The 27,041-nt window shown below is 44.7% G+C and overlaps 1 protein-coding gene across 1 annotated transcript in view; it reads right to left on the bottom strand.

Moving 5' to 3' along the window:
- Positions 1–852: 852 nt before the first annotated feature.
- skia (v-ski avian sarcoma viral oncogene homolog a) overlaps positions 853–27,041 on the bottom strand; it is a 66,674-nt gene continuing 40,485 nt past the window's right edge. The window contains exons 2-7 of the mRNA XM_034537284.1: positions 10,238–10,354; positions 9,010–9,122; positions 8,203–8,501; positions 7,720–8,060; positions 6,048–6,278; positions 853–4,457 (exon numbers count right to left, since the gene is read on the bottom strand). Of these exons, the coding sequence (XP_034393175.1) occupies positions 4,269–4,457; positions 6,048–6,278; positions 7,720–8,060; positions 8,203–8,501; positions 9,010–9,122; positions 10,238–10,354 (1,290 nt within the window). The 3' untranslated portion in view covers positions 853–4,268. The remainder of the gene's footprint in view (positions 4,458–6,047; positions 6,279–7,719; positions 8,061–8,202; positions 8,502–9,009; positions 9,123–10,237; positions 10,355–27,041) is intronic.

Here is a 27,041-nt window from a genome sequence, read left to right as displayed (position 1 = left end):
ATAAAGGGAATAAAGTCTGCCAGAGCCCTCAAACACTCGACAACTTGACGATGGGACAGAACTAAACCCTCACGGACTTAGCGGGAGCCCGCCTCAAAGTCAACGTCAGTCATGATGGGCGGAGCATTAATGAACATGAATTGAAATTAATAAGGCCTACACAAGGTGAGTTGTTTTTCATTAAATTGAAACAAAATTCCCCTAATAGTAGAATGTTGGGGATCTATCGGCAGAAATTAAATATAATATAATAATGATGTTTTTGTACGTGTATAAATCCCTTGAAACTTGAGTTTTCCTCTTCACAAAGTCCGCCATGTTTCTACAGGAGCTCAGAACGGACAAACCAAACACCGGCTCCTGCGAGAGCATTTCAAGTTTTTACGTTACCGGAAGATTACCGTAGTTCTCCTCGTGAAACTACAATAAATGAGCCGCTGATTGCTAAACCGCGGTACCGCCAGCCGCCGCCTGACTTACCTTGCTCCTAAAAGTGTGTTATTGTGGTAAAGATTAATGCGGTTTTGTGACTACATTCTTGGAAAGGGATAAGTGAGCGAACAAGTATTCAGCCAGTTACAATCTGCAACCACACCACTAGATGGCACTAAATCCGACACACTGTCCCTTTAAGAAGACCTTTCCCTTCTTTTTTACTGGGCTACATTTCACAAGGATGAATGACTGGAAAACATTTTTGAACAGTCAGAAACAACTTTACGAAAATGAATAAATAACTTTAGATAACTTTAGAAAAGAAAAAAAGCACACAGTCTGCCATATTTAAAAGATATTGTTATATATTGTTTTCATTGTTAACCAAACCAGCAGCAAAAATAAGAAACTGGGTCGTTCAATCTGGACAAACATCTTTATTTCTGGTAATGCATCTATACACTGTACATTCAGTCACTGTAGTATATAAGCATAGCTATTTTCAAACATAATCTCATAAAGTCCTTTACTTTACAATATAGTCCGTGTCGTGAGAGAAGAGGAAGGGTGTTGCTGAAGGAGGGATGAGGAAAAAGGCGTGAAAAGATGAGGGAAACAAGGAGGATAGATGAAGAAGCCAAGCTTTTTTTTTCCATACTGTATATGTGGCATTAATAAATGGGAAAGCTTACATTTACCTCTTACATAAAAATAGTTCTAGAATTGTAAGGTTTATATAGTATTAGCAGCAGCACAGGGCTAAAACGATACATGAGGATGAGGAGGAAACAATCTGCAAGGTGGCGTAGTCGTGTGTGTGACCCATACGGCAGGCCTGCTATCTGATACTGAACATACTCTTAAAAATATATATGAACTGGTGAAAAAAGTCATTCAATATAAAGACTCTACAGTAAAAAAAAAGAAAAAAAAAGAAAAAAGTTTTAAAATGTTTATGTAGGGAATATTCTCTTACGCACTGCTGTTCAGTTCAAACACAAATTAAAAAAAACAACAAAAAAAACAGCTATTGTAAGAAAAGATTTCTTTTTGAAAAAGGAAACACAATGTACATATATTATACAATATTGTAAATGAAAAAATATTTACATTTGTAAATTCTTATTCAAATCTTCACACTGGCTAGTTATGCGTCTATTAATATGGACTGTTATTGCTGCTTTACTGTCCATTATTTAGCAAAATGGTTCTCCTTTCGAAAACAAGACGCTGTTAAACTAATTCTTTAACGTTTTGCGTGGGAGAGTGAAGAGCCAATGTCGTTATTGTCTCCCTTCTTTTGTAGAAAACCATGAGTAAAGTAAACTACACACAGGCTATCGACTCTTTTGAGTGTAAAAACAACTACAAAATGTACCAATTTAAGGTCTGATAAAGTCACAGACGCAGATCTCTGAGCAACATCAATGTGTTAGGTAAGAAAAGGGCTCTTAAAGTAATGCCCTCTTTATTATCCTCGACGGTCTTTATATACAACCCAAAGTAACAAGTGGCTTTTCAAGATCTTCTATAAAAATTGTTTGAACATGCATATCATTGATTTCAAATGAAGGAAATACAGCACTCGCTCAGGGGGAAACAAGTCTCGAGCGTCTAGCATTTGTTCAAAGAACACAACGTTTGTAAACTGGTTGCTTTTAAGAATACTGATAAAAAGAGCTGGGGCTTTTAATTAGAAACCTGCAGACAGGAAGTTGATGAGAGGCCCCGCCCTGACAGCTTTGTCATCAGTTTTTCTACTCTGGAAACCTTTCGCCCGCATCCAGGCACTTGAGGTTGTCCAGCATTGCATCCACTTTATTTTATTCTTATTCTTCTTTTGTTTTTTTGCAAGTGTGAAGTTAATTTTTTACTTAAGAGCAATATAATGTGTGTTTTTTTAATTTTTTTTTATTACCCTTTTTCCTCTTCTAAATAAGACAAATTGCTTTAAATTGCATAACACAATAAAACCTTTTACATGTACAGCATCAATGCCCAATAACTGACTCTAAGTATGGCAAACTCAAATTTCATGCATAAAGCAAATGAGTTTTCAATTGAAAAAAAAAAAAAAAAAGAAGTGAACATAACAGACAAGCAATAAAATATCTCCACGTTTAAAAACAACATCAACAACCAAAAAAGGAAAATGTAGCATTTAACACAATGTACATTCTGATTGCATTGTACCCACTGTGTGACGGCAGATTCGTGGCCTCTGCCTTTGGAATAAAATCGGATTTTATTCTTCCAACATGTGACTTTTTTTTCTTCAGGCTTCCGATAAACAGTTCACCTGACGGACGCATGCTGTCAATTACGTTGTGTCAAATTGTTTGGGAGTCGTAAACCGGGTGCTTGAGCGACATTTGTGTCAATTATATTACAAAAGCGGGAGAAACGTTCCAACGATCCCAGACTGCATCAGCAAGCAACAGGCAGAGCCTCTTTTTCTTTCCGTTTATTTACAAGACTTTGCCTTTAAGGAAACAGAACAATAGTATTTATTCGAGATGCATATAATCAACAAAATGCTTACTGGATTTATATGGTAGCAGTCATGTATACAATGATGTTTTCAAAGTAAGATTGAAGACAATAGTGGGAGTACAATGCATTATAACAGTATCTCGTTATGACAAAGTGCGATTCATTATTGTAAAGTCAAAAGAAACGAAACAACAACATACATTTATATTTACATACCTTAATTTAATAAAAATGAACATTTTGTGGTTGTTGCCAAGGGCGCCCCATCCAGTCCACTATGACATCACTATGACATCATAGGTGATGGCGTCGGATGTCAGCTGGAGTAAAAAAAAACATGCCGGTCTTCATCACTGAGCGTTACAAGACCAGAAAACATCTGGAGTATTTTATCTTTACAAGATACACACTTCAGGGTTTTGACCCAAATGCTTAAAATATCAAACTGCGACCAGTGTATGAGTTAGTATTGGTGTTGATCATCCAAAACAAGTGCTCTTTAACACGGCATGTTTTTAGTTCCAACCCGGGGCTTTGCGCCAAGGAGAGAAAAATATCAGCGCAAATAAAAGCCCGCCCACTGCTCGGAGAAACACATGGTTTTATAAAACAACAGTGGGAAGAAAAGCTTTCCCCTCAGTGGACGGCGATGGCTTCTTGAAAGAAAACCGACAAAACCACGGTGGCACTGTGGGAAGTTCATTTGCTTGCTTTGTTAATCTTCTGATTTATTTCTATCTTTTATATTTCTTCAAACTTCAATAGCACAGAGAGATAAAGAAACTGTCCTTTTTTTGTCTTTACACTTTTCGCTATGTAGTCTATTAAATAGCTTAGAATGTCTTCAAAACCCTCCATCATCTTCGTCATTGTGAGGGACGGTGGCAGAGAACGATGAGCCCGCCCTCCTGGACACCTCAACAGCTGTATAACTCCAATATAATATGATCATCTCTCAGCATTTATTATCATAAGTATAAATGGCACCCATTTATTTGAAGTCTCACCACACGTTGTGCTGTTTTTCTTTCATTGGTGTAGTTCTCCGAGTTTGGAAGGTGCGAGTCAGTGCTTGATTTAGAAACACCTTTTTCCTGGATGCAGCATTCTACTTTGCCATTTCCACTCACTTGACTTCTCATGGATGAGGAACAGCTCCTTGTTTCTTCTCTCCGTCTCTGATCGAGAGTCTTTCATCGTTGCGTTCTGGAGGGCGAGCGAGATGGACAGTGGCTGCGATGTGGGTGTGTTTATGGGCAGATGATGTTGGGGATTGTGGCGATGGGGAAAGGGGGGGGGGGGGGGGGGGGGGGGGTCGGGCGGCGAGGTTGGGTACTGGATTAGTTGTCTGCTGGCGTGTCCTTTGGCGTCCCCTCCTTGTCGCTGTGGGATTTGGGCCAGAGTTGATGCTGTAGCTCCTTCACCACCCTCTCCAGGTGCTCCCTGGCCTCCCGCTCTTGCAGCAGGTCGGCTCGGAGCTGCTCGCGGTCCGCCTCGGCGTGCTGCAGCTTCATCTGGAGGTCCTCGATCTGCAAAACAAAAAAAGCAGATGTGACTCCAGGGCAGTGTGGCGCGTGATGGTGCAACCATTGACCACATGGTTCCTATTCATAACCGAGCTGTTTACACAGACTGCTTATGGGGCTATTTCAATCATATGCATGTTTACGCGCTGTGGCCCGATTTTAGACTCCGACTCCAGCCCAGACCTTTTTTCAAGATCCCAAATTTAAAAAGGGAATATTTGCCATCTTTTTTGTGGATGTCCAATCAGTGTTGATGGTAAATGTAGTTGATGGAAGCAATAAATTCCTCGTTGTGCTTTATTGACCTGCAAAATGGGTCAAGTAGATGGAGGCGAAGAAGAACTTCAGGCTGTTTCAGCTTTCTGTATTAGACGGCCTCCGGGCGTCAGAAACGTGTGAGACAGCTTACTGTGTAATGCGTGAATCAACATGCTGGATACATTCTAATATGTCTGGAAAGGGAATTTCTGAATTGCCAAATAAAGACTGAAACCCGGTGTCCCTTGTGAAGTATTGGACTGATCACTTTACTCTTATTAACCTTGGAGCAGTCCCTCATGTGGTCTTTTCATTTCCCTTTCTCCAGTTCGTTTAGCTGAATGAGGACCAGAGCAGCATGGTGCATTTCACCCTCTTGGCCAATCAGGGTGCTCCTCTCTTTAGGGCTGAGGAGAGGTGGTGAACTGCACTCCCAGTTAAGACTTAATGTAGACCTCTTTTTAGCAGTCTTTTTAGGCCCTTTGAGAATTCTTAGCTTCCTTAACCTCTTTGGGGGATTTGAAACCTAGCTGTGAGTGAATATTAAAAAACTCCTTCCCACCAGCATGAAGAGGCATTTATTGTCCTAATATTAAAAAAGGAGGCTTTTTTTTCATTGTGGGGGGCACTTCTCCATGTAAATAATTCCATATTAAGCTTAGTTTCATCACTCCAGATGTTTCCAGTAAAAGGATCTGGCTGCAGTGGCAGATTGGCTTCCTAATTTTAGTTTATTTGATTGGTGTCAAAATGACACCCTAGATTTGAGCTTATATTTCAATACAGTCTCTTGTATTCAGCTGATGTTCAGACACAGGTGGCCTTTTTAGAGACGTGGTGTTTGGAAGTGCCTGAGCTCTCTCTTCCTGTCCTGAGCTCCGGCTGCACTGGAAATGAACTGAGCGTCTTAAAGACGTCCACGTCCCGATGCAGCGGAGGTACGTAGACGCAGCTTGAGAGCGTAACCTCCCTCTTGTTTTGTCTAATCTGCATTTCCCATGGTGCCTGAGGGAAGTCAACGGCTCTTCCTGTTTCCTTTTGGAGGGGGAGGCTGGGGTTGTATCCTTCGTCTGTGCACTTGAGGCTACACCCATTTATTTTTGACTGGGGAAGAGGAAACTTTTTTTCCCCCTGCTTGCCTTCTCCTCTGCTGAACCTTGAGAGTATTTGAGACAGCACAACTTTGACAAACTGCAATTAGTGTTGACATATTGGTCTAGACTATCTGCACATCATCTCTGTCTACGTGCACGGCTTTGTTTGAATTCAGTCCAATGTCTCTCAAACGAATCATCTCAGATGTGTTGAGTCGGGCAGATGTGCAAACTGACTGACCTGTGCAGAGTACTTTGCACGAAGACGCCCGGCTTCGCAGCCTTTATCGCACACTCTGAGCTGCCGGGCCTGCTCCAGCTCCCGCTTCAGGCGGACCCGCGACTCGTTGGCTTCCTTCATCTTCTTCTCGCTCTCGGCTCGCAGGCGCTCAATTTCCTTCCTCAGGTTTCGCTTCGCCTCGGTCGCCTCCCGCAGCTTCTCCTTCTTGGCCACCCGCAAGAACTCCAGCTCCTGGGATAAGAAAGAAGATTGCAGACTGTCTCTCAGGGGTTCATACAAATATTATGCAAATAATCCCCCCTTGCAAATTAGATTTTTTCCCCAGCTTCTTCTCTTTTTTTTTTTTTAATTTGATTGAATTATGCCGAATGCGGGTTCTCTTTGTCTCTGAGCTGTTGACACCCGAGAGCTTTGCCTTGTTGCAGGAGGCTGAAGGTCCATGTCAGTGTTTACATTGAGCCATGTCGGGGTTAGGGCCGAGGCTTCCTTCCTCTGAGTCACTGGAAGACCGTGTGTGACACTTCCACAGCCTTCTTATGAGAACGTAGCAGTACAAACATGTGGTTATCTAGTTATCAAACTGTTATCAAGCTTTGTTGGTCCTACAAAAAAGTGCAACTCCCCATCACACCCATTACACCTCAGAGGCTTTATGGTTCAGCTAATCACAGCAGGGATTCTACCGCTGCTTTTCAAAGTTGACCCGCGTGTCGTCCGGCCTGCAGATGGGTTGGATTCGTGTTGCCTCTGAACACTGATGGAAAGTGAAAGTGGAATGCCGTCCCTTTTCTCTGCTCAGGGTGCATTCTGTGCCGCTCACCCACACAGAATCCTTCGTCGGCATTTTCTTGTTCTCGGTCCAAGACCAAAAATAAAGATGGAAGTCTGGCCTTTCCTTTTGCAGCAACATCCGCTCTCATTGTTATCGCTTGCCAACTCATGCTAAGCTTTGCTGACAGTGATAATGACTTTAAAATCCACTTCACAATTTGATGCCTAAGCTCAAGTCATTTCCTCCGTGTTCCAACTTTGAAAACTTTCTGTCTCGTCTGATTTTCAAGAACGCAGGGAGAAGCTTAGCGTTGGTATGAGCTGCCAGCTGGGGCTGGGAAAGCCCTTTCTCTCAGCCAACAGTGATACAAAGCACGCTGCATTCACTACGATGAAGTCACATACTATGTATATATAGCACCACAGTGGGAGAATAGAGACTCTTTATCACCAGGGTGGCCTTGAATGACACAGAGGTGGGTCGAGGTGAAGCAGTTTGCTCCTATATGTGGTATGAAGATGTAACATGTATTCCAAATCCCACTTATAGTTTACTTGGGAGAGCCGCTTTAAAAATGTCTGGGGCGAATGGTTTCGAATCAAGTCTCAAAAGGTTTTAAAAAGAGTCATTTTTATATACAAAGATGTCTCAGAATCCATGACTTGACTTGAATAAAGGTTCAAGTGTTAAATGAAGTGTCAGGTGCAGTTTATGAGCTGTGTGAGTACAGGTGTCAAAGTCTACTGGCTGTGGAGGGTGTATTCCAGTCTTTGTGCTAAACTGAACGAAACACAGCTCCTTTCTATCGCTTTTACTTGACGCACACGTTGGAAACTCAATGTTGTCATTTGGCAAAAGATGAGGAACAAACACATTTCTGATATATGAGCGGAGCCCTACCTGCTGGAGGCTGCGCTTGGCCTGCAAGGCCGATCCCAACTTCTCCTCCTGCTTCACCCTCATCTTAACAATCTCGTGCAGAAACTTCTCCTTTGACTCTTTGGAGTCCAGTCCGCTGTCCAGCGCCTGCCTCAGGCTCTCCAGCTCAGACTCCAGCCCCAGCTCCGAAGGGGGCACGGCGGCTGGGACGGGCGCGGCCGTTGGACGCTCGAGGGCTGCGGTGCCCTCTACCGACGCCACGGTGCAGATGGGCCCTTGGACGCCGGGCGAGCTCAGGTCCTTGGCCGAGCTGCTGGAGGAGGTGAAGGACGGTGACGACAGGGAGGACAGAGATGAAGTGACTGTTGGGAGAGACCAGAGAAGAGAGAGAAATTAACTGATGTCTTTTTAGTGGTTGGGACTCTAGCCACCGGGCCGAGCCCCATAACAAACGAGAGCTAGAGCCACAAGCATGGAGTTGATGGTATTCAGTTCTTTGCTCACATTCGTCGCGGCTCTCCACCTCGATCTCCACCTCAGAGTCCCTGTCGTCCTGAGGCGCTGGCGGTTTGCTGGCAGCTGAGGATGGAGGGCAGGGGGCCTCTGGTGCCGGGGACTGGAGCTCCCCTGTGGCTTTCCTTTTGCGAGGCCTGGAGTTGGCGCCCTCGCCTGGGGGTTCCCCCCCACTTGGATGGGAGGTGCTGGGTACCGACGGGGACATGGGGTCCACCTTCCCCAGGGCCAGTGGTGCCAGGGCGACATTGGGGGCCAAAGCTTTCTCCAGGCTCTTGTAGTTGTAGAAGCTAAAAGGACACCAGACAATTACATGTCATGGCTTGTGATGGTTATGTACAATAACAGAAATCAAGGTTACTTCATTAGGAACAGCTGAGTTCTGTACCAGATGGTATGTTCTGGTTTGAGCTGCCTGAGCTAACCAGTGAAGAGAAACATTGTAATAAAGTGCCTGCAGCTCTTTCCTCCCACTTCATGAGAATCTGGGCAGATCAAGAGTGAAATGGTGCAGCCCGCACTGGCAGCGCCGTGCCAAGTGGGTGCCCACAGCATGAGTGTGTGTGAATGGTGGAGTGTGGGAGGCTGTGGCATAGTCAGACTTGACCCATCTGACACCAGCCCATCCAGACAAGAGAGAGAGCATGCTGGGAGCTCATCAGATCCAGCTGAACAAAAACGGCTGTCATCTCGCTTCTCTCAAGTCCAGATATGGCATTGTTTGTGATCTATTGTTTGTGATCTATGGGTGGCGTGGTCCATTGTGGACACGATTGTCCTGCACCGTTCTGGGCTCACCTGTCTCTCAGCAAGGCCAGCGGGTGACTGGACGACTCCTTGTCAGCAGAGACGTGAGGGGACCAGGGTCTGAACGCTGAGGGCCTCTGTCTGGGCTGAATGCAGTTGAGCCCCTGAAAAAAAGACAATGATAATACTTTATTTAAATCACCAGTAATAAAGAATTGCATTCAGTAATGATTGAGCTGGAGTTCTCTCTACGGTGCCCTTTTCATTTTAATGTTGTATTAATTTGGGTAAGCAAGCATCTGCATATTGATTACATTTAATATAATATTGTTATAAACTTGAATTATTTGTTTTAATTTGTGCAACAAAGCTCTGCTTAATCTAAAATCTGGATTTACTCATTTTAAAACCTAGTTTTGGTGGAGTCTGATTAGAATTAGCCTAAATGAATCCTTGTTGGTGTAACCCAGAACTGCTTTTCTACCTAGAAAATCTATCTAGAAAATTCTATCTAGAAAAGCAAAATTAGAAAGTAGAATCAGGGGATTATGTGTGATGAATAGTCACTTAGTAACGCTGTTCATCTGGTCACATGACATCTATTGCTTCTGTCCATCCGGGGAGAGGGATCCTCCTCTGTTGCTCTCCTGAAGGGTTCTTCCCTTTTTTCCATGTGAAAGGGTTTTTTCAGTTTTTTTGGGAGTTGTTCCTGATCCGATGTGAGGTCAAAGGTCAGCGATGTCATACGTGTACAGATTGTAAAGCCCTCTGAGGATAATTTGTAATATGTGATTCTGGGCTATACAAAATAAACTGAATTGAATTATTAGTGTCACAACGTGCTTTAGGTTGCAGTTCTTTTCTTGGAGACCAGTGCATTGGTTGAAAGGGTGTGAATATATCATGGTAAGGAATCGTGCTAAAGAGGCTCTTGTGTGACTGAAGAGGGGTCAGTACAAAGATTAATAGCTGAAGACATTCTAAGTATACTTCCATTGGTACCATATCTCCAGAGTAGACGTTTTAGGGCATATTGATCTTCACAGGGGACATCCATCATATTGTGTTACTTTTATCCGTCTCAGTAAGTGAATCTGCGGGGCTTGTGCCTTCTACAGTTACCCCATCTGCAAGCACGGTTTGCCAAATCTAAATTTAAGAGCTACCCTCGTCAGAAAACTTCTGTATAATATTACATGACACCTCATCTCGTGCACCGAGCATCATCATTATCTTCCTCATCATCACCGCCTCCCCGTCCGAGCTTAGCAACACCAACCTTGTTGGAGGCGCACAGGGACTGCAGCCAGTCGTGCTGCTTCTCTTTGTCCGCCAGCAGGGGTTGCGATGGGAAGTCATCATATTTAGACTTTTTGATCGGGACGGGATCCGAGTCCTGGAAGAGAAGGAGGACAAACGCAAGATGATGAGATCTGGTCGTATTTCATTCAGGGAGACATCATGTCCACATATAGACTAATGATCAGGACTAAATTAAGTGTCCTAAAAAGATGTCCAAACAGGTTTGAATGGGCAAACACACCCACATGGATGTTTCCCCCATTATTGATGTGAAAGCACAGCTTGTCAACTTAGCAGCCGGCTAAGGGCTGCCACACTGTCAATGCACTGAGAATACACCCAATACTGTCAGCCAGGCTAATAACTGTGTGTGTGTGTGTGTGTGTGTGTGTGTGTGGAGGTGGCTGATACCTGGGAGTGTGTGTTTAAGTGTAGGTGTGTTTTTCGACTTTGACACACACAATCCAATACAGGTAGGTGTGTTTGCTCATGGGCAGCCAAGAGAGGAGGCTAGAGGTGACTGGGGCAATGTGTGTGTGTGTGTGTGTGTGTGTGTGTGTGTGTGTGTGTCTGACTATCATACACAGATACATCCATACAGACAAACAATTAGGGGTTTGTCTCTGGCCCTGTTAGGCTGGCTTCGTAGCTATGACCTCAGCCTCTCCAAGCTGTGGCTGTCACTGGCTGCCACACACACACACACACACACACACACACACACACACACACAAAGAGCAATAGAGTGCTGCAGGATGACGTATTTTGTAGGCCAACCAGGAAGTTAGCATCACACTGGTTCCCTCGACAAAAAGCCAATGAGATTTTTGTACTATTTTTTTTTTAGTTAGTATTAATTTTGTTCAGCAAATGAAGACCACTTTTATGATATATAAAGCGTCAATACAACTATCAGAAGTAAACCGCTTCCAGACTCCAACGTGGTCCCCTCCCCACCACGAAGCTAAAGGAGGACTGGTGTTCTAGTGAATTCACCAGAAGGGTATTTACTGACATATTTTATACCATAGATTCAGAACATCTTTTAACCTTATTGACCTTATTTCAGACATCTAATCAAAGACCTATTGCCTTCGAGATGAGATAACTCATTCACGGGTTTCCATCCCTGCAGCACTCTATTATGATGCATTATTGATTGAATACAGAACATGAATTGTGGGCAAGTAATGCAGAATATGAATCAAATCTTTAGGTTTATTAATATTCTGACCACAAATGTGACATTGTGTGATGCATATATTTGTATTGAATGGGCATGCACACAATTGCCATGTCGTGGTGTGGTTCTATTAAGCAGCTACATGTCCTCTTTCTTAGGTCATGTGTTGAAGTGGAGGTCACACATGTAATGCATGTCTAGGCCCTGTCAAACCAACAGTATTTCTAGAGGGGATGTATTCACTCACTCATAACTCTTCCTCTGGTCCACTTTGTGGTGGTTTGTCTCTGAGGATCTCCCTCAACAGCGTGCAGCCAGCAAACTGCTTAAGTGCACACGCACACACACACTCCGCGTCAACAGGTGGTCATTTGTAATGGGGTTAGATACTGTTGGCAGTGTGTCCTGCTATGCCACATGCGTAATCAGAGCTGCTCTCACAGGAAAGTAGCGTGGCTAGACGAACAAATAGCGCTGAGGTCTGCCGATGTGGCAGCTGTCCTCATTCCAGCAACTGATGCACAAGCCCATGACTTTCAATGCCTTTCCAGAACGACACCGGAGGACTTCCATGACCAACAACACTCTGTTCTGTCTGCGCCGGTAGATGACTTTGAGTTTCATGATGTAAGAAAGAACTATTTGTTGAGGCCTGATCTCAGAGGTCCAGCAAAGATTACAAAGACGTGTCCACACACCATTGCAAAGGATGTATTATATAAGGTTGTTTTTATATAAATAAATATATATATATATATTTATTGACAGCGGCGTCGCCCTGACGAGTTAACTCAAAGCGTGTCAAGATACCACCGTTGGCACATTGTCATGGTGGCCCTGGACTCATCCTCTGGGTACATTTAATACCAACATTAATGCAGATCCATCCAATGGCAGCTACAATATTTCAGTCTGGACCAAAGTGGTGGACCAACCAACTGACTGATATCGCCATCACCAGAGCAGTACTGGGTGCAATAATGGCTCAAGAAATCAAAACACAGGACAGCCCCAACAATCCCAGCTAAATGACATTCATCCATATTTCACTGGTCACAATGCACCATTTGTGTCAACATTGTGTACATAAGGAGCCACTGAAATGCCAGGGCACTTTAAGGTAAAAAGCTATAGATACAAAGCTATTGATTGTGTCTAGTAAAAAGAGTCCTGACTGTGGCTAGGAGTTTATGAGTTATCTAGAGATGAAGAGATATGTCCTACATATCGGTGCCAAGAGGCTAGTGCCTCTAGTTCCGTCCACACACACACACACACACACACACACACACACACACACACACACACACGCCTCTGGGCAAAGTCTCTGTGCCACGTGCCAGTCCTTGTCTCGTGGATTACTGGTTGCCAACACCGTGGCTTTCCATCAGGGTAAGATCCGGCCCCGGTATTTTTGGATGGAGGAGAGCGTCGCAGGTCAACAATTGGCAGCTGATCTCATGTGGCTCAGCGGTGGGGGCGGAGGGAGAAATCTGCATGTCTAGATTACTGAACAGTGGGCCTGTGAGACATGAGGCAAACAGACGGCCACAGTGGAAATTCCTATTTTAAAAAGGCAGCTTGGTGGTGTCTAAGAGTGGCTGGTCTTAGAGATAGGATGAGGAGCTCATCGTACTACTCGACGAATCCCTTTTGGAGTGTTTCTGGCCAACTGGTAGGAAGCTCTGGGGTTCAAACTAGAACACAAAGGAGAGATTATATATCTCTTCTGGCCTGGGAACGCCTCAGGGTCCCCCAGGAAGAGCTTGATAGGGTTGCTGGGGAGAAGGAGGTTTGGAATACCCTGATGGCTGGATGGTGATGTCCGTGGCACTGGTTCACAGGAGCCTTTGCGCTGGTTTCAGGTGATCCAGTGCAAAAGGTAGGAGTGGTGTAATTTCACTATAATTAGACTCACTTGAAGTTATCCCATTAGATAAGATAGATGCATGATATCTTCCTGTGTGTATGTCCCTGCCTGGAATTAAACCTGATTATTATCAATGTAAGAAATCATTTGCCTGCTCACACACACACACACACACACTCTCTCTCTCTCTCTCTCTTTCATCAGGATTTTTACAATGCTCTCCTGATAAGCAGGGTTGCTGCAAATGATAGAGCCGGGCTGACTTCAAAGACACAATAAAAATATGTGTGTGCATATATCCACACACTAGGCAGGCCCACCCCGGTGCTGATTACACAGCACAGCATAGACAGGATGTCACACTTCTAAAATAAGGCTTCCCGATTAGCCGAGGTGTGCGTTAGACGTGCCCAGTCTGCACCGTCTATGTACTCAGCCCCGGCACTTCGCGCTGAGAACATGACACCTCGTAACATCTACGCATTACACTGGTACCTGGAAGAGATGACATTGGCATTTTATTGACATTCAGATATCACTTTATTATGGGTTGCCATGCGTCCAGCGGGGTGTTGCAGTGCTCTGTGAGCGTGTTTGTTGGCATGACATTCGCCGAGCAATGGCTAAACGTATCAATATCGACCCGTTTGAAGCTGTCAAATGATCATTTACAGCCCCTTACTTCAAACATGGCAGCTAGGATTAACCCTGCATGAGAAAGTCGCAAAGCCTCAAGTCACGGGGAAGCACATGTGGAAATAGTGAGAGTGGCATGCTCATCTCAGCTGCCAAAGGGGGCCCCAAGCAGGGGCTCATGTGTGAGCATGTGTCTTGGCGAGTGGATGTGGGTGTACATGTCTGTTAGTGTGTGTGTATGTGTGTGTGGGGGGGGGGGGGGGGGGGGGGGGGGGGGGGGGGGAGAGCTCTCTCTCTGTGTGTGTGTTGGGGGGGGGAGCTCTCTCTCTGTGCGTGTGTGTGTGTGCGTGTGGGTGTGTGTGGGTGTGTGTGAGACAGGATGGGTGGAGTGATAACAGGCTTCTCGGTCGAAGACTGTCTGTGTCTTTTGAAACCCTCAGTTTCAGAACACTTCCTCTGCCTGCATGTCATTGATGTTCATCACAGTTAGACCAAGTACCATGAGCTGCATACTTTTGAACAATATAAAGTGGAGAATTTCTTGAGGCTTGTGCATTTAATGAAATCTCAAGAAATCTGTCTCTGGATGCTAATGCTATGCTAACGTTACCTTCCTTTCCCTGCACTTTTCTAGGTTCCCTGTACGATAACAGTGTCTAGTGTGTAATATAAAAATAATCATAAACCTGATGGAAATAAATAGCCTGTAACTCTCATGTTATATAGCTGACAGTATAGCAGTATAGCTTTTAAATGAACTACTAAATGAATGAATACCATGATATCGGTATACTGTAGTAACCCTAAGAAATGGTCCCGCACCGCACAGGCACTGCACTAGTGACTGTTCAAAACTGACTTTGTTCCACTTTCACTGGGTTGGCCTTCAGGCTGTTAAATAATACAATCCCTCACAGTTGTGGACATTTTGAAATGCTCTCAAAGACCGCTGAAGGAATGTGTGAAATGTTCCAAATCAGCTGTGCTCTTTGGCGTCACCACTGGCTTCTTTATCCCGTTGGACCTTTTTTTTAATAAATCATAATGGCTGTTTCTGTTCGCAAGTAAACTGAGGAAGCAAAGTCCCACTGGGCTCCAGATGAGACAGTCAGGAGAGAGTTCATGGCGAGGTCTGTACAGCTGATCCAACACCAGCCAAGTAGCTGGTGGAAGTAAAACACATATTTGTGTCAAATGCCCCCAACATATGGGCGTTTGACACAACGTCTGACCAGCGTATCCATGTTGAATCTCTGTTTTGAGTTCAACTTAATTGGAGTTACAAGCAGTGAAGAAAGCTTGGAGGAAGGGTTCTTCTTGTTGGGCTCTGCTGGACAGATGCCAGAAGGGGCCTGCGAGAGAGCTTGTGGTTTCCTGATGACTGCCTTCGAAAACTTGATCTCGGGACAGGAGCTCTCGTCTAAGGTGCAACTCGCCAGCATTGTGGTGTTGAAAATAGTGTCACGCCCCGAAAAGAACTACTGAATTCTCGCGGCTTTAATAACGCCGCTGTTGTGACAGAATCTGTTTTAGCGACACAATCTGTCATTTCCATCTAAGCCCGCCTCCTAGTTTCATTTTCTACCACTCCCTCCTATCGCCGTCTGTCCCCCAAACCCCCACCCCGCCCTATTCGTCTATCTGTGCGTTTCCTGTCTCACAGATTACAGGATGTCCTCTGCAAACAAGCAAAATTCCAGTGGCAGAGAAAGACAGCAAGCAAAATTAATTTGACAGAAACTTGCAAAAAGCACGGACAAATAAAGTGCCTGGCTTCCAGTACGATCTCATGGAACAGGATCTGTCTGAGCCAAAACCACAACTGCTGCCATAAGAAGAAAACACCACAATCAAATCTGTCAATACGACATCAAATATACATTTCAGTTTGGCAAACCAGTATCCACTGAGAAGCAATCATTGTACTAAAACATGTATTAGATCTACTCAAATAAAAGTACATTAGACCTAGACATATATTAGGCTCAGCAATGGTCGATACATTTGACAAAAAAATCCTTACTCAAGCCTCTTCTGTAGCTTTTGATTGTACCTCATTGTCTGCCTCAATGGGTGACGTCTGCTCAGCTGTCACTGTGAATGTTTCACTTCTAGAAGCATGGATAATCTCCATGACAACTGACCAAACTCTATCCACTAAGGGAAGATTGGGAAAGTGGTTGACATCTTTTGATTAATTTAATGACATTTAATGAAAATCATGACCACCCTCACTAATTGACATCTTATGCAATTTCAGTGCTGTGTCAAACGTGGGTCTTCTAGAACATGACACAGGTCATTAATGTTTCCCATGTTGAGAAATCTGTTCTGCTTTGACCGCATAATGTGACTCAGTGTCAAGACTGCATGCTGTCAGAGACAAACAACTTGTAGTGACATGATGCTTGACGGGTTGCCTAACCCCCCGAGACTTGGCTAAGATGAAAGGGCAAACGACCGGTTGTCTTTGCTCTTTCTTTGCTCAGCAGAGGGAGCAGAGCCGCACCCTGCCTGTGACCTGACTTTGGCCTCCTTGCATGTTCCTCTGAGGGGCCCATGGTGGAGTGACGGGAGGAGGGCCTCCTGGAGGCAAAATGAGAGCTCAGCTCATGCAGCCACAAAAGCCTCACATACGGCTGGTAACAAACAGGTGTTGGACAAAATGTCCTTCAAATATTTATGCTAAAAAAAGCAGAGAAAAAGACTGACCTGGAACAGTCAGATTCAAGGCTAAATTCATTAGCTGCCGGAGGAAACAAACAAGCTGTACGCAGCACCCCCCCCCCACAGTTTTTATGTTGTGAGCAGTGCAGGTACGACGAGCTGCTTTGTCTCTCGCCACCTTGCTACGCTCGGATCTCAGTCCGAACGCCACTGCAGCTTTGCGTGAGTGAATGTGTGTGTGCCGCTCCACACCCCGACAAACCTTCGGGATAAAAATACAGTTCGAGTGAGATTCCTCGTCTGTGTGTTTGTGGGTCACACACACACACACACACACAACCGCACACAAACGCAGAGCTCCAATTTTGGCAACTGGTTCATCCCACCATCGTCTCCTTGGCTGAGGAGTCACAGAGAACAATAGGGCCTCTGTCTTCAATGATGTAAATAGCAAAAACACTTTACAGTCAAACTGTTGCAGAGCTGCTCTGCGAAGCACCAAATTCATCTTATTATTCAGGACTCTGGTTGTCGGTCCTGCCGAGGCGCAGATCCGACTTCAAGATGAACTGGTTTGCTGACTACACTGGCAATGACCTCATCAGATATTCACTTTGATATGCCGAGGAGTAATTTCTCCCGTGCTCAGCATATAAGTAACTGCATCTGAAATTACAAAGAGAGCAAGTACAAACTTCCAACAAAGTTTGTTGGAAACAGTGCTGGGACTTCAAGTGTGTGTGTGGACAAATGGCAGATGTTCGGACTATCAGGTAGCTGTATACAGAGAGGAGGCCCCGGTGGTACCTGCCTGTACCACTGCTCCCCACATGGGCCATCATTTATCCCATTAGCCCCTGCTACTTGCAAGCACAACAGAAAGACACTTTGTTTCCACGGCCCCTCGCCAACTGATTTGCACTGATACTTGCTGCTCCGTTACAAAATATGCTAGCTCCCCTGTCAACACCGTTCATTTTCCCTGGAGGGAAAGTATAACGCTGAAAAGCGGACATTTCCAATTCCTCCTTATTTCAACACTGAGGCACAGAGAATGTCATGGCGGTGGGTCTGCTGTTGTTCCAGCGGCCTGAACTTCCAGGAAGAGTCTAGAGAGGCTATTAGAGACCTCCCAAAGCTGCTGTCGCTAGCTAGGCTTTAGGTTAAAAGCTTCTTGCAACTGAGTCAAAAGCTGCGAGATCAAAAAATAACCTTTCAATATGTAATGTGTTATGTTGTGAACATATATTTACTGTAACCGCTTTACATTCACTACTAAATATGAAATGAATGAAGTGGGTCTTGTGAGCAATATGCTAAGCACTAAGGCTACGCTACACGATGCAAACCTAGGCTACCGTTATCACAACTGAGAGGACCAGAGGCTAAATAAGTCCCAAAGTCCCAAAAGGAAAGAAGGGCTGACATTCCCAAACAGGAAATCAGGAAAGACAGAGGAGGGAAGGACAGTAAGGCAAAGAAGGGGAGAATAAAAAGGCAACAAGGGCTTGGGGGGCCCTGTATATAGCTAGGACATTTACATCGACCTCCACGGGGTGTGTAACACCCTATGACCCCTGTGGTTATTGGTACCTTTTGGCTAGGTTCACACTGGAGGCAAAAGCTGCTCCGATAACTTTCTTCAGAACACTGTGGCATCACATGGAATCTGTTCTATTCCATTCTAACTTGATAATATTTAATCAGGAAATGCAGTCGGTGACAGTGTGGTCTCCATGGTAACGGAGCCCTCACTTATGTCTCCGGCAAGCTACGCTTAGCCAAGGGTCAATTGAGCACTACTGCTTACAGTGTGAACGTGGCCTTTAAGACCCATCACATATTGTAGATTGATGATGGTCTAGCTGAAGTAAGAACATGGAAAATATTGTTTCCCGAGTTTCACATGACAACAGTGATATGTGTGGAAAAACACATCGTGAAAGAATAATGAGAGCAAAAGGCAACAAATGACTCCTCTTGTGCCACAAGCCTTCCCGCTGCTTCCTGAAGGCTGTGCAGAACAGCTTTGAATGGACACACACACACGCACACACGCAACACACGCACCACGCACAGAGAGAGAGGAAAGAGGGAAAGGGGAAGAGATTAGGGAGGGTTGGGAAGGTAGAAGGGCCTCCGTTTCCTCTCGCCAAATTTGCTTTGGCAACTCTTTCCGTGGGAATGGTTAGAGACCAGCTCTTCTCAGCCGCAGAGAGCCAGGGTTCGGCCCACCGAGGAGACGGAAAGCTCAAAAGCGTAACATGGAGATGGGGGAGGGGAGGGGGGTGAGTAAATACAGCTGGACTTTTCCATGGTTTTTCCTTTTCCATCCCTTCCTTGGCTTTTGCTGTTTCTAGAGGGATCAAATGCTAACATTAACATGCTAGACAGTTAGGCTGGGTGTGCACGATATAGTGTTCCTGCCAGCTTGTAAAGTTAGCGTTCGGGTTCTGTGTTGAACCTACACGTATTTGGCCTGAATTTTCAGTAAAACTGGATTTTTAAATCCGATACCAAAAGTTAGGGGTTGAAAAGAAATCTCCCTGGTGGATAAACTATGCAATGACAGCACAGACTAAGTCCCCAAAAGCATATTGTACGCCACCTTCGGACGAAATATACAGATGCTGACATATTTGTTATGTACACACGGTCACACAAAGATATGATAAGCTAATCATTTTACATTTCATGCAAATTTAAAAATGTTCAAAGAATTTCTTTCTGGAAATTTCAACCAGATAACAGTGACCTGCAGGCTTATCAATCAATCCTAATTATGTTCATCATTTTGAATGAGGATGATTTAGTTAAAGGCCATTACCCACAAACCAAACATTACTCATCATTTTATGTTGCCAGTTTTGCTTTTGGACCAGACCAGTTTAGAGATGGACAAATACAGCCAGAAAATGCATTTAACTTCCCTTTTATGATCTTCAGCAGCAATATTTCAGAGCCATGTAAATTAAATGTATTCCTTTTTTAAAAAGATGTTCTAATCCCTGTTTATAATCTAATGCACGTATCTAATTGATCTGAGTGTGTGTGCAGGCACTTCTGGTTGTGTGTCCAATCTCACACAAAGATCTCTTAATGCTTACTGGACAACCTCAACCTTTACAATATCTACTAATAAATATCACTTCCTTTAGTCACAGTTCAATTATCAAACTACAAAAATTCAGGTTGCAGGTCCAGTGCGGAGGAATCTGCTGATGGCTCTTTTCCTTGCATTGGGTGCAAAGACCTGGCCTGTTTTAAAAAGGGGGCCATATGTGAATCATGGGTAATGAGGGGAGGAGTGAGTCAAGTGTGTGTATGTGTGCAACATCGGGGAATGCGGGGCAGAGGGCATATATTTCTGCATGGCGTGTAACGTGCCCCAGGGTTGAGGTTGCTTGCGAACGGGTTAAGTCGCATGGCTAAGCAAATACATAAATAACACTGGCGAGTGGAGGGAGAGTGAGAGGGCGTAGCATAGCGTACACACACACACACACACACTTTGATTTCCAAGTATTACTTGCGGGGTACTTGAACACAAGCAGGCATCCTGGGATTACCCCGGTCCAGACTGCTGCACCTGACTTCAAATGTGACAACCACAGCCGGAGAGTGCTGTGCAAACATGCACACAGTGTGTGTATGGTTGCACACTTGTTTAAAGCTTACACACATACACACAAATGCCAAAAGACCAGGAAATAAATGAAATAATGTAAACTGGTCAAATGCCGTACATCGAAGAAGCTTGCAGCACCGGCGTGACGCTGCAGAGACGGGCCACATCCCATAATGATACATCGCACACTAAGACACACTCTAAACCCATCTTCGCTGCACTAAGATGGACACCCCAAACAATACCCTGTATGGGACAGGAAGTGTTCACTAATCTGAAAGGATTAGTTTAAATGTTTAAATTAGATTAAAGTTTGCGTTCTCTGGAATCATGTCCGGCTGCTATTTGAAATCTGACATGCAGAATTGGTTTGGTTGTGCTCAGGCTAAAACGTCTGGGTAGACTTTCTTAAATAGGAAGGAGGATGGCTTATAATGGTTTGCTATATTGGGGAGTGCCCTTTCACTTTCAGTTTGCCGTGGATGGATCTTGCTGTCAGAGAGGAGGATGAGAGTGTCTTAAACCAGTGTGGGGGCCAGCAGTCAAATCCCCTCTCATCTTACAGGCATCATTACGCCTGCTAAAGCCTCATCCCTGGAGCCCTCCGCTACCAGGGACAGAGACAGACCACCAATTACAGTCTTAACCTCAAATCTCGCCTTCTGTCTCTCTCTCTCACTGTGGCCCGGAGCTGTGGGGGGGGGGGGGGGGGGGGGGGGGGGGGGGGGGGGGGCGGGGGTGGGGGGGGGGGGGGGATATAAAGATGCTGCCTCACGGGAGACATTGAAAGCCGCCATCATTATAGACACTATCTGTTAGGGTGGAGTAGGACGCAATGTTTCCTCGACATAGAGCCATCTGTGGTTCACCGCCACAGTTTTATCATGGCTACAATGCATCATGAATAATGAAAACTCCATTATGACATCTTAAACTTTGATCATAAAGCTGTATTAAGTGGGGCATGAATAAAGAAGCAGCCCTGTTGTCATAGATATAGTGGTCTGAGAAGATATCCATTTAAAGTCCTTTTACTGGTGTGTTTATCCAGGGATGTCTTCTATTCTATAGGCTCCAACATGTATAGGATGGACACATAATGCTACATTTAGAGAGATTGACAGTTGGCTCCTGCTACTAAACTAAACAACAGTGTGAAGTATAGTGAATTTGTTTCTTTTCATGACTTGAGGCAGTTTAACCTCAACAAGGCGTGTTTCCACTCACATGTTTTCATCTGCATTTTGTACTGCGGATAGAAAAGCTGAATGTGAACAGCAACACTCGATTAATGGAAAAATGAATAATCCACCTTAAAACACCACCTGCTGCCCAGAAAGGCCCTTAATTATTGGAGGCCCACCAAAATGTGTATTAGGACTGTAATTGACATTGTATATTGAGTATATATGAGAGATGGCAGCAGCTCGTCAAATATCAGAGTGAGTGTTGAAAACACATTCAAATAAACTGAATGATATGCCTTGGATTAATGAGGTCTATGGTGACACAGAATGGGATGCCGTCTGGACTCGTCACACTTGACTTTGAGTTCAGTTAAGGCTTCCAGTGTACAGCTGCAGCATAAATAAAAAGGCTCACGGGGATGGAGTGGTCTGCTGTGACTCAGCGGCTGTAACTGAATCGTTGATAACATAAACAAGCCTCCGGCACTCGAGACACCGAAGGTGATGTTACGGTTTAGAGGATAATGGGAGGTGTGAATCTAACAATGTGCGAGTCTGTGAGGGCCCTCTTAAAACCACATCCACAGGAGTAAACGAGCCAGAGGCAGGTCATTGGCTCCAAACGCATGAATAACTATGTGTGATCACCCGGTTCAAGTCGCGTGCATCTGTGTTTACAGCCTGTGTGAACTGTAAACACAGTGAATGGGCACAGCAGAAAAGTGGGAAACACATTGTATCTCTAATGTAGGTACTGTAGTGAGACACTCTATTCAAACCACTGCATGCTAGTGACAGCAGAAGAAAAGAAAGGGGTTTCCCCCTCAACTATATGCAATGGATGTATTTTGCCCAAAGCAAGGTGGGACGCGTTGGGACTGGATGCTGTGGGATTAGGACTGTTTGGGGGAGATTTTCACCAGAGGGGGGTCAGCCAGCTAAATCCTTTGGCCACGTACGCTCAGTCCCTTTGATTAAATACCTGGATCCCCCGCAAATGAGTGAGAAATGAATTTATTTGAGTTTTGAGTTTTTTGAGACGTAATCTAGAGCAGTGGTCCCCAACCCCCGGGCCGCGGACCGGTACCGGTCCGTGGATCAATTGGTACCGGGCCGCACAAGAAATAATTAATAATTTCCGTTTTATTTATTATCAGAGTATGAACGATCTTTATTTTGCATCCGGTCACTTGTGCGCCCAATTTTAACCCACAAGCTAGCAAAATGAGTAAGAAACAGACGTCTTTGGATATTTTTTTTGCGAAAGGGAAAAGGTCTAGTGAAGAGACAGAAGAAGAGCCTACGAGTTCAAAGAAAAAGAAAACTTTTACCAGACAATACCAGGAGACCTACTTAAAATATGGGTTTATCGCGGCAGGTGATTCCCATATTCCAAGCCCACTCTGCATAATATGCGGCGACCGGCTTGCTAATGAGGCAATGAAGCCTTCAAAACTGCTTCGCCACTTGCAGGGCTCCCATTGATTTGGCATTATGGTGAGTAAAAATTTCCATGCACTTTATATTAGTTTTTGTGGTGTATCTGTATCTGTGCAGGCATGTAAAACGTACGCACGTAACTCTCAAAGGGTCGGTGCACTAACGCGCCCCACCAACACCCCCCGGGCCGCGGTAAAATTTGCCAAGCGTTGACCGGTCCGCGGTGATAAAAAGGTTGGGGACCACTGATCTAGAGGGTTACGTAGTAGGAGCACACTGGATGCTTGTGAGAGACACAGATCGGTCTGCACACATCTCGTTGAGCTGAATCAATTCTCCAAGAGTGTTTCTACATGTACTTGTAGCAGCAAACACTGATCTTGTGAGATGTCGTTGGTACATGTGTCGCTTAAAGCAAGTTTAAATGTCCAAATCATGGTCTATGGTCTGAATATTGCTTTAAGAAAATACAATTCTGGAGTAAATTCTGGATTTTCTTTGTAGCATATTTGAAATGAAATCGGATAATTTCTAAATGGCTTCTCTCCTGAATGATCAGAGCTGATAACATCAGTCATAGATGAATGGGTGTAAGTCAAACAAGCTCTCCTTTAAAGCCGGCAGTTTGCCTGCAAATCTTTGCCCGCTTGTCCAATAACCAACGCCTCGCTGTACACAAAACAAGCAGTCTTTGAGAGACTGGCTCAGATGGCCAGAGGCTACACTCCTTTTCCTTCCTGTCTGTGGGGTGGGATTAGGTCAGCCTGTCAGCTGTTTCAGACACCACGACTAGCCACCGCCACTCTCCTGACCAGGCACTCGTCTGACAGGCCCCAGCCGTCCGGGTCTGCCTGCTTTTTAGACAAACCACTGAACAGACTGCTTCCTTATACGCCGAATAAAGCTGCATCTATTGATGGCCGTGTTTGTTGTAGTTGGGCATTAAGTGGGCCGAGCACGGCCGCACTAATGCATTTGCAGACTTGGCGGGTCAATTAGAGCGCCACTCTGAGCCCATCATCCAAAATGGAGAAACAACTCTACACATGAGGGCTGCTGCGATGAAAGCTGTGGTCTTCAAGTGGCGTTATGAGTGGAGGACCAGGGAAAACAAGGGTGAAGGGGGTGAATGAAGGAGCTGTACTGCTGTGTAAGACTTGATACACTGCCATTATCGTAGTTATATCAATCATATATATATATATGATTGATATAACTCAACTGTCTTTGGCAGCTATCCCACAGTAAACACCAGACGGCAACCTCCGGGTCTAAAAAGTGAGTCTATATAAAAAATTTAAAAACCATCAATCTCTAGTTTCAAGTCTTCTTCAATACAACATGATGTTAAAAATGTCAATAAAAAATCAATTTATTTAACATAAGATCCATTTAGAGTAAAACAGACTATAAAGCAGGGTAAGCTTTAGGGTACCTTGTGACTGACAGGTCGTTACTACGGCGTTTCAATGTGTTTTCACTTCATGAAAGTAAATTTGAACATATTGGTCGCCTAAAAATATTTTATTCAGCGTTTGGTTGTACTTAGCTCTACTCTCACCTGTCACTTCTAGTTGCAAAAACCAATATGGCGACAACCAACGTGCGGAACTCAATGCTTCAAAAACATTCCAACCACTTATTCTATTTAGGGACCTTTAAGAAAAGAGACACTGGCCATGCTCCTATAATGCTGCAGCAGGAAACTGGAACATTACAAGTCATTAACCAGCAGACTGGAGCTCCAACTTCCACACTTGAAATATGTATCCCACAAGGGACAGAGCGTGGTGAGCTCTATCCACCGCTGCATCCATAAAGGTATTCAATGGGGGGGAGTGTCCAGGCAAAGTCCCCAAACTGTCACATATATTTTCCTGGAAACTCTTGACACATGCAACTAAGGTGAGAGAAAATGTCTGCCACTGCACACGTGCTGCATGTGCCACAGTAGCATCTCAAAGTCTGCGGGGCTCTGTCTGCTGGCTTACTCGAGGAGTGGAGGCATAATGGTCTGGGTTGTTAGAGAGCACTCCAGTTGCACTGTGATGGGAATGTTTTCGACAGCTCTCAGACACTTGGCACTAATGATGTTCTGCGTGCCCTATGGCTCCCTCCAATCAGTGTGTAGAACAACTTTACCAGCAGCCACGCAACGCTGGGAAGCATGCCAGCTCAGCCGGATTGCCTCTACTTGTTAAAATAGTTAAAATAGTAATGTGTAAAAAAAAGTAGATGTTCTGTCTAAGTCCTTATTATATCCTGGGGCTTCTATCTAAACATGTTCATAGTGCTAGTCTGTTTGGCTAGTCCGAATCAGAGTGAAATTGATACTTTTGGTTTGTTTTACATTTAGACTGGTTCCGTTTCACAGTGCAAATTAAAGCCAACCAAATAAATCAAAAGAATGTAATGAGGGTCTAAATAGCAAATTTATATTTTTCTTTTCGAGAGCTGATACTTCTTTGCAGGAAGTCGCAGACTTTACAATATTGGTGTTTTTTTTCGTACTAATATGCTGTGCATATGAAATATTTTTCATCCAGTTGATCTGAAATGACTTTACGAATGTCTCTATTTTTGTGGACTTTATCTGGCATCTTCTGTATGTTCTCTTTGGCCCAGATGTCAAGCGAACACGAGGATTGTATTCTCAATGCAATCGAACCGCAAATAGGGTTTGCTTTGAAACGCTTTGGTTGCTTGGGAGAGGCGGTCTCGGACCGGTGGTTTTGGTCTGCACTAGATTGCGGTTACAACTGTCCAATAGAACCATAGCTGACGACATGCTGGCTCGTGAAAGAACCCTGAATCAAAGTTCAACACATTTTAACTTGTGATATAGATAGGTAAATCATTTTGTTTTGATCTTTGCACTAAAAGGTCCACTAGCTTTCTGGTGACCCAGGACTGGACCCAGGACTGGAATCTACCCGGGTTGAAATTACTTTCAGTCTCTGTGCAAAGTGTCAAATACATGAGTGGATCATCTCCTAGTAGAGCCCATTTTCTTGAAAATGAATGTATGGATGCTGGGTTTGGGTCGGTTTTCTAATAGGACCTTTTGAATCTGAGTCTTTGACTTTTCTGTTGTTGGAAGTTTGGGATTGTGTTTATGGTGGCCATCGCTGGTCATGCCAACTACCCAGTTCTACCTTCAAAGGACCACAGGATCGTTCCTGATAATGGCCTACTAGAGAGAGATATTCCATTTGCAGACCTAAAGCAGATGAACATCCAGCAGTGGGAGGAGCTAAGGTTCCACCTGCACATTAGGACTAACTAACATTCACAAACATTCACACACCGTAGTCACAGCTACGGGAGTAATTTTGGGGTTAAGTGTCTTGCACAAGGACACATCGACATGGGCTAGCGGTGCCGGGGATCGAACCACCGATCCTCTGAATCAAGGATGACCTAACTCAACACTGAGCCACAGTCGCCCCAATAAGGTGAAAGCTTAGTTAGAGCCAGTCAGACAGAGCAGACAGAGAGAACGAATCAATGAGCACCAGCGGCTCCCGGAGGGCCAGTGTAGAGAAGGAAGGGGTTATTGTAAATCAATTGTCTGCCAATTCATTTCCATTGATAGCATCAGAATAATGACATGTTGTAATAAAATGATAATCAGGGCCTTTAGCTGCGAGCGGTGGAGAGTCATTTGGCAATCGGAGCTGCAGGGAAAGTGGCACTGGCCCACATGCTCCACTCTCGCATTGCTGAACATGTGTGCACTTATTTGTGTGTGTGTGTTTGCTCAATGGAACCCGTCCTTGTCGGCCCTGTTTTGTTGTGGCTGGATGCGTGCGTGTATCTCGCTTTGTGCACGGCAACATCTCACGTGCCCAACGACAGCGGCAGATGGCTCGGGGAGCAGATTAAAATCTCTGCAGCTAACCTCGTGCCAACCCAAACAGACACAATATAAGTAAGTAAGAGGAGCTGAGACAATTACAGAGGGAAGAGAGGGAAAGACAGAGATGATGTTTAGATTATTTTGTTTGGCTCTCAAGGAACCACAGACACCCTAAACCCACCACCAATCAATGGCAGAGGGAAGCGATATTAAAACCACGGGTCACAGCTGAGGTCAAACCTCATGAATCAGCGTAATTGGATGAGATATGGGTGTTATGACGGAATGAGGGGGAGACACTAATAAGCTGG

Source organism: Cyclopterus lumpus, chromosome 7 (assembly GCF_009769545.1).
Source record: "Cyclopterus lumpus isolate fCycLum1 chromosome 7, fCycLum1.pri, whole genome shotgun sequence".
In the NCBI taxonomy this organism is placed as follows: domain Eukaryota; kingdom Metazoa; phylum Chordata; class Actinopteri; order Perciformes; family Cyclopteridae; genus Cyclopterus; species Cyclopterus lumpus.
This window is presented reverse-complemented; position numbering and strand designations above follow the sequence as displayed.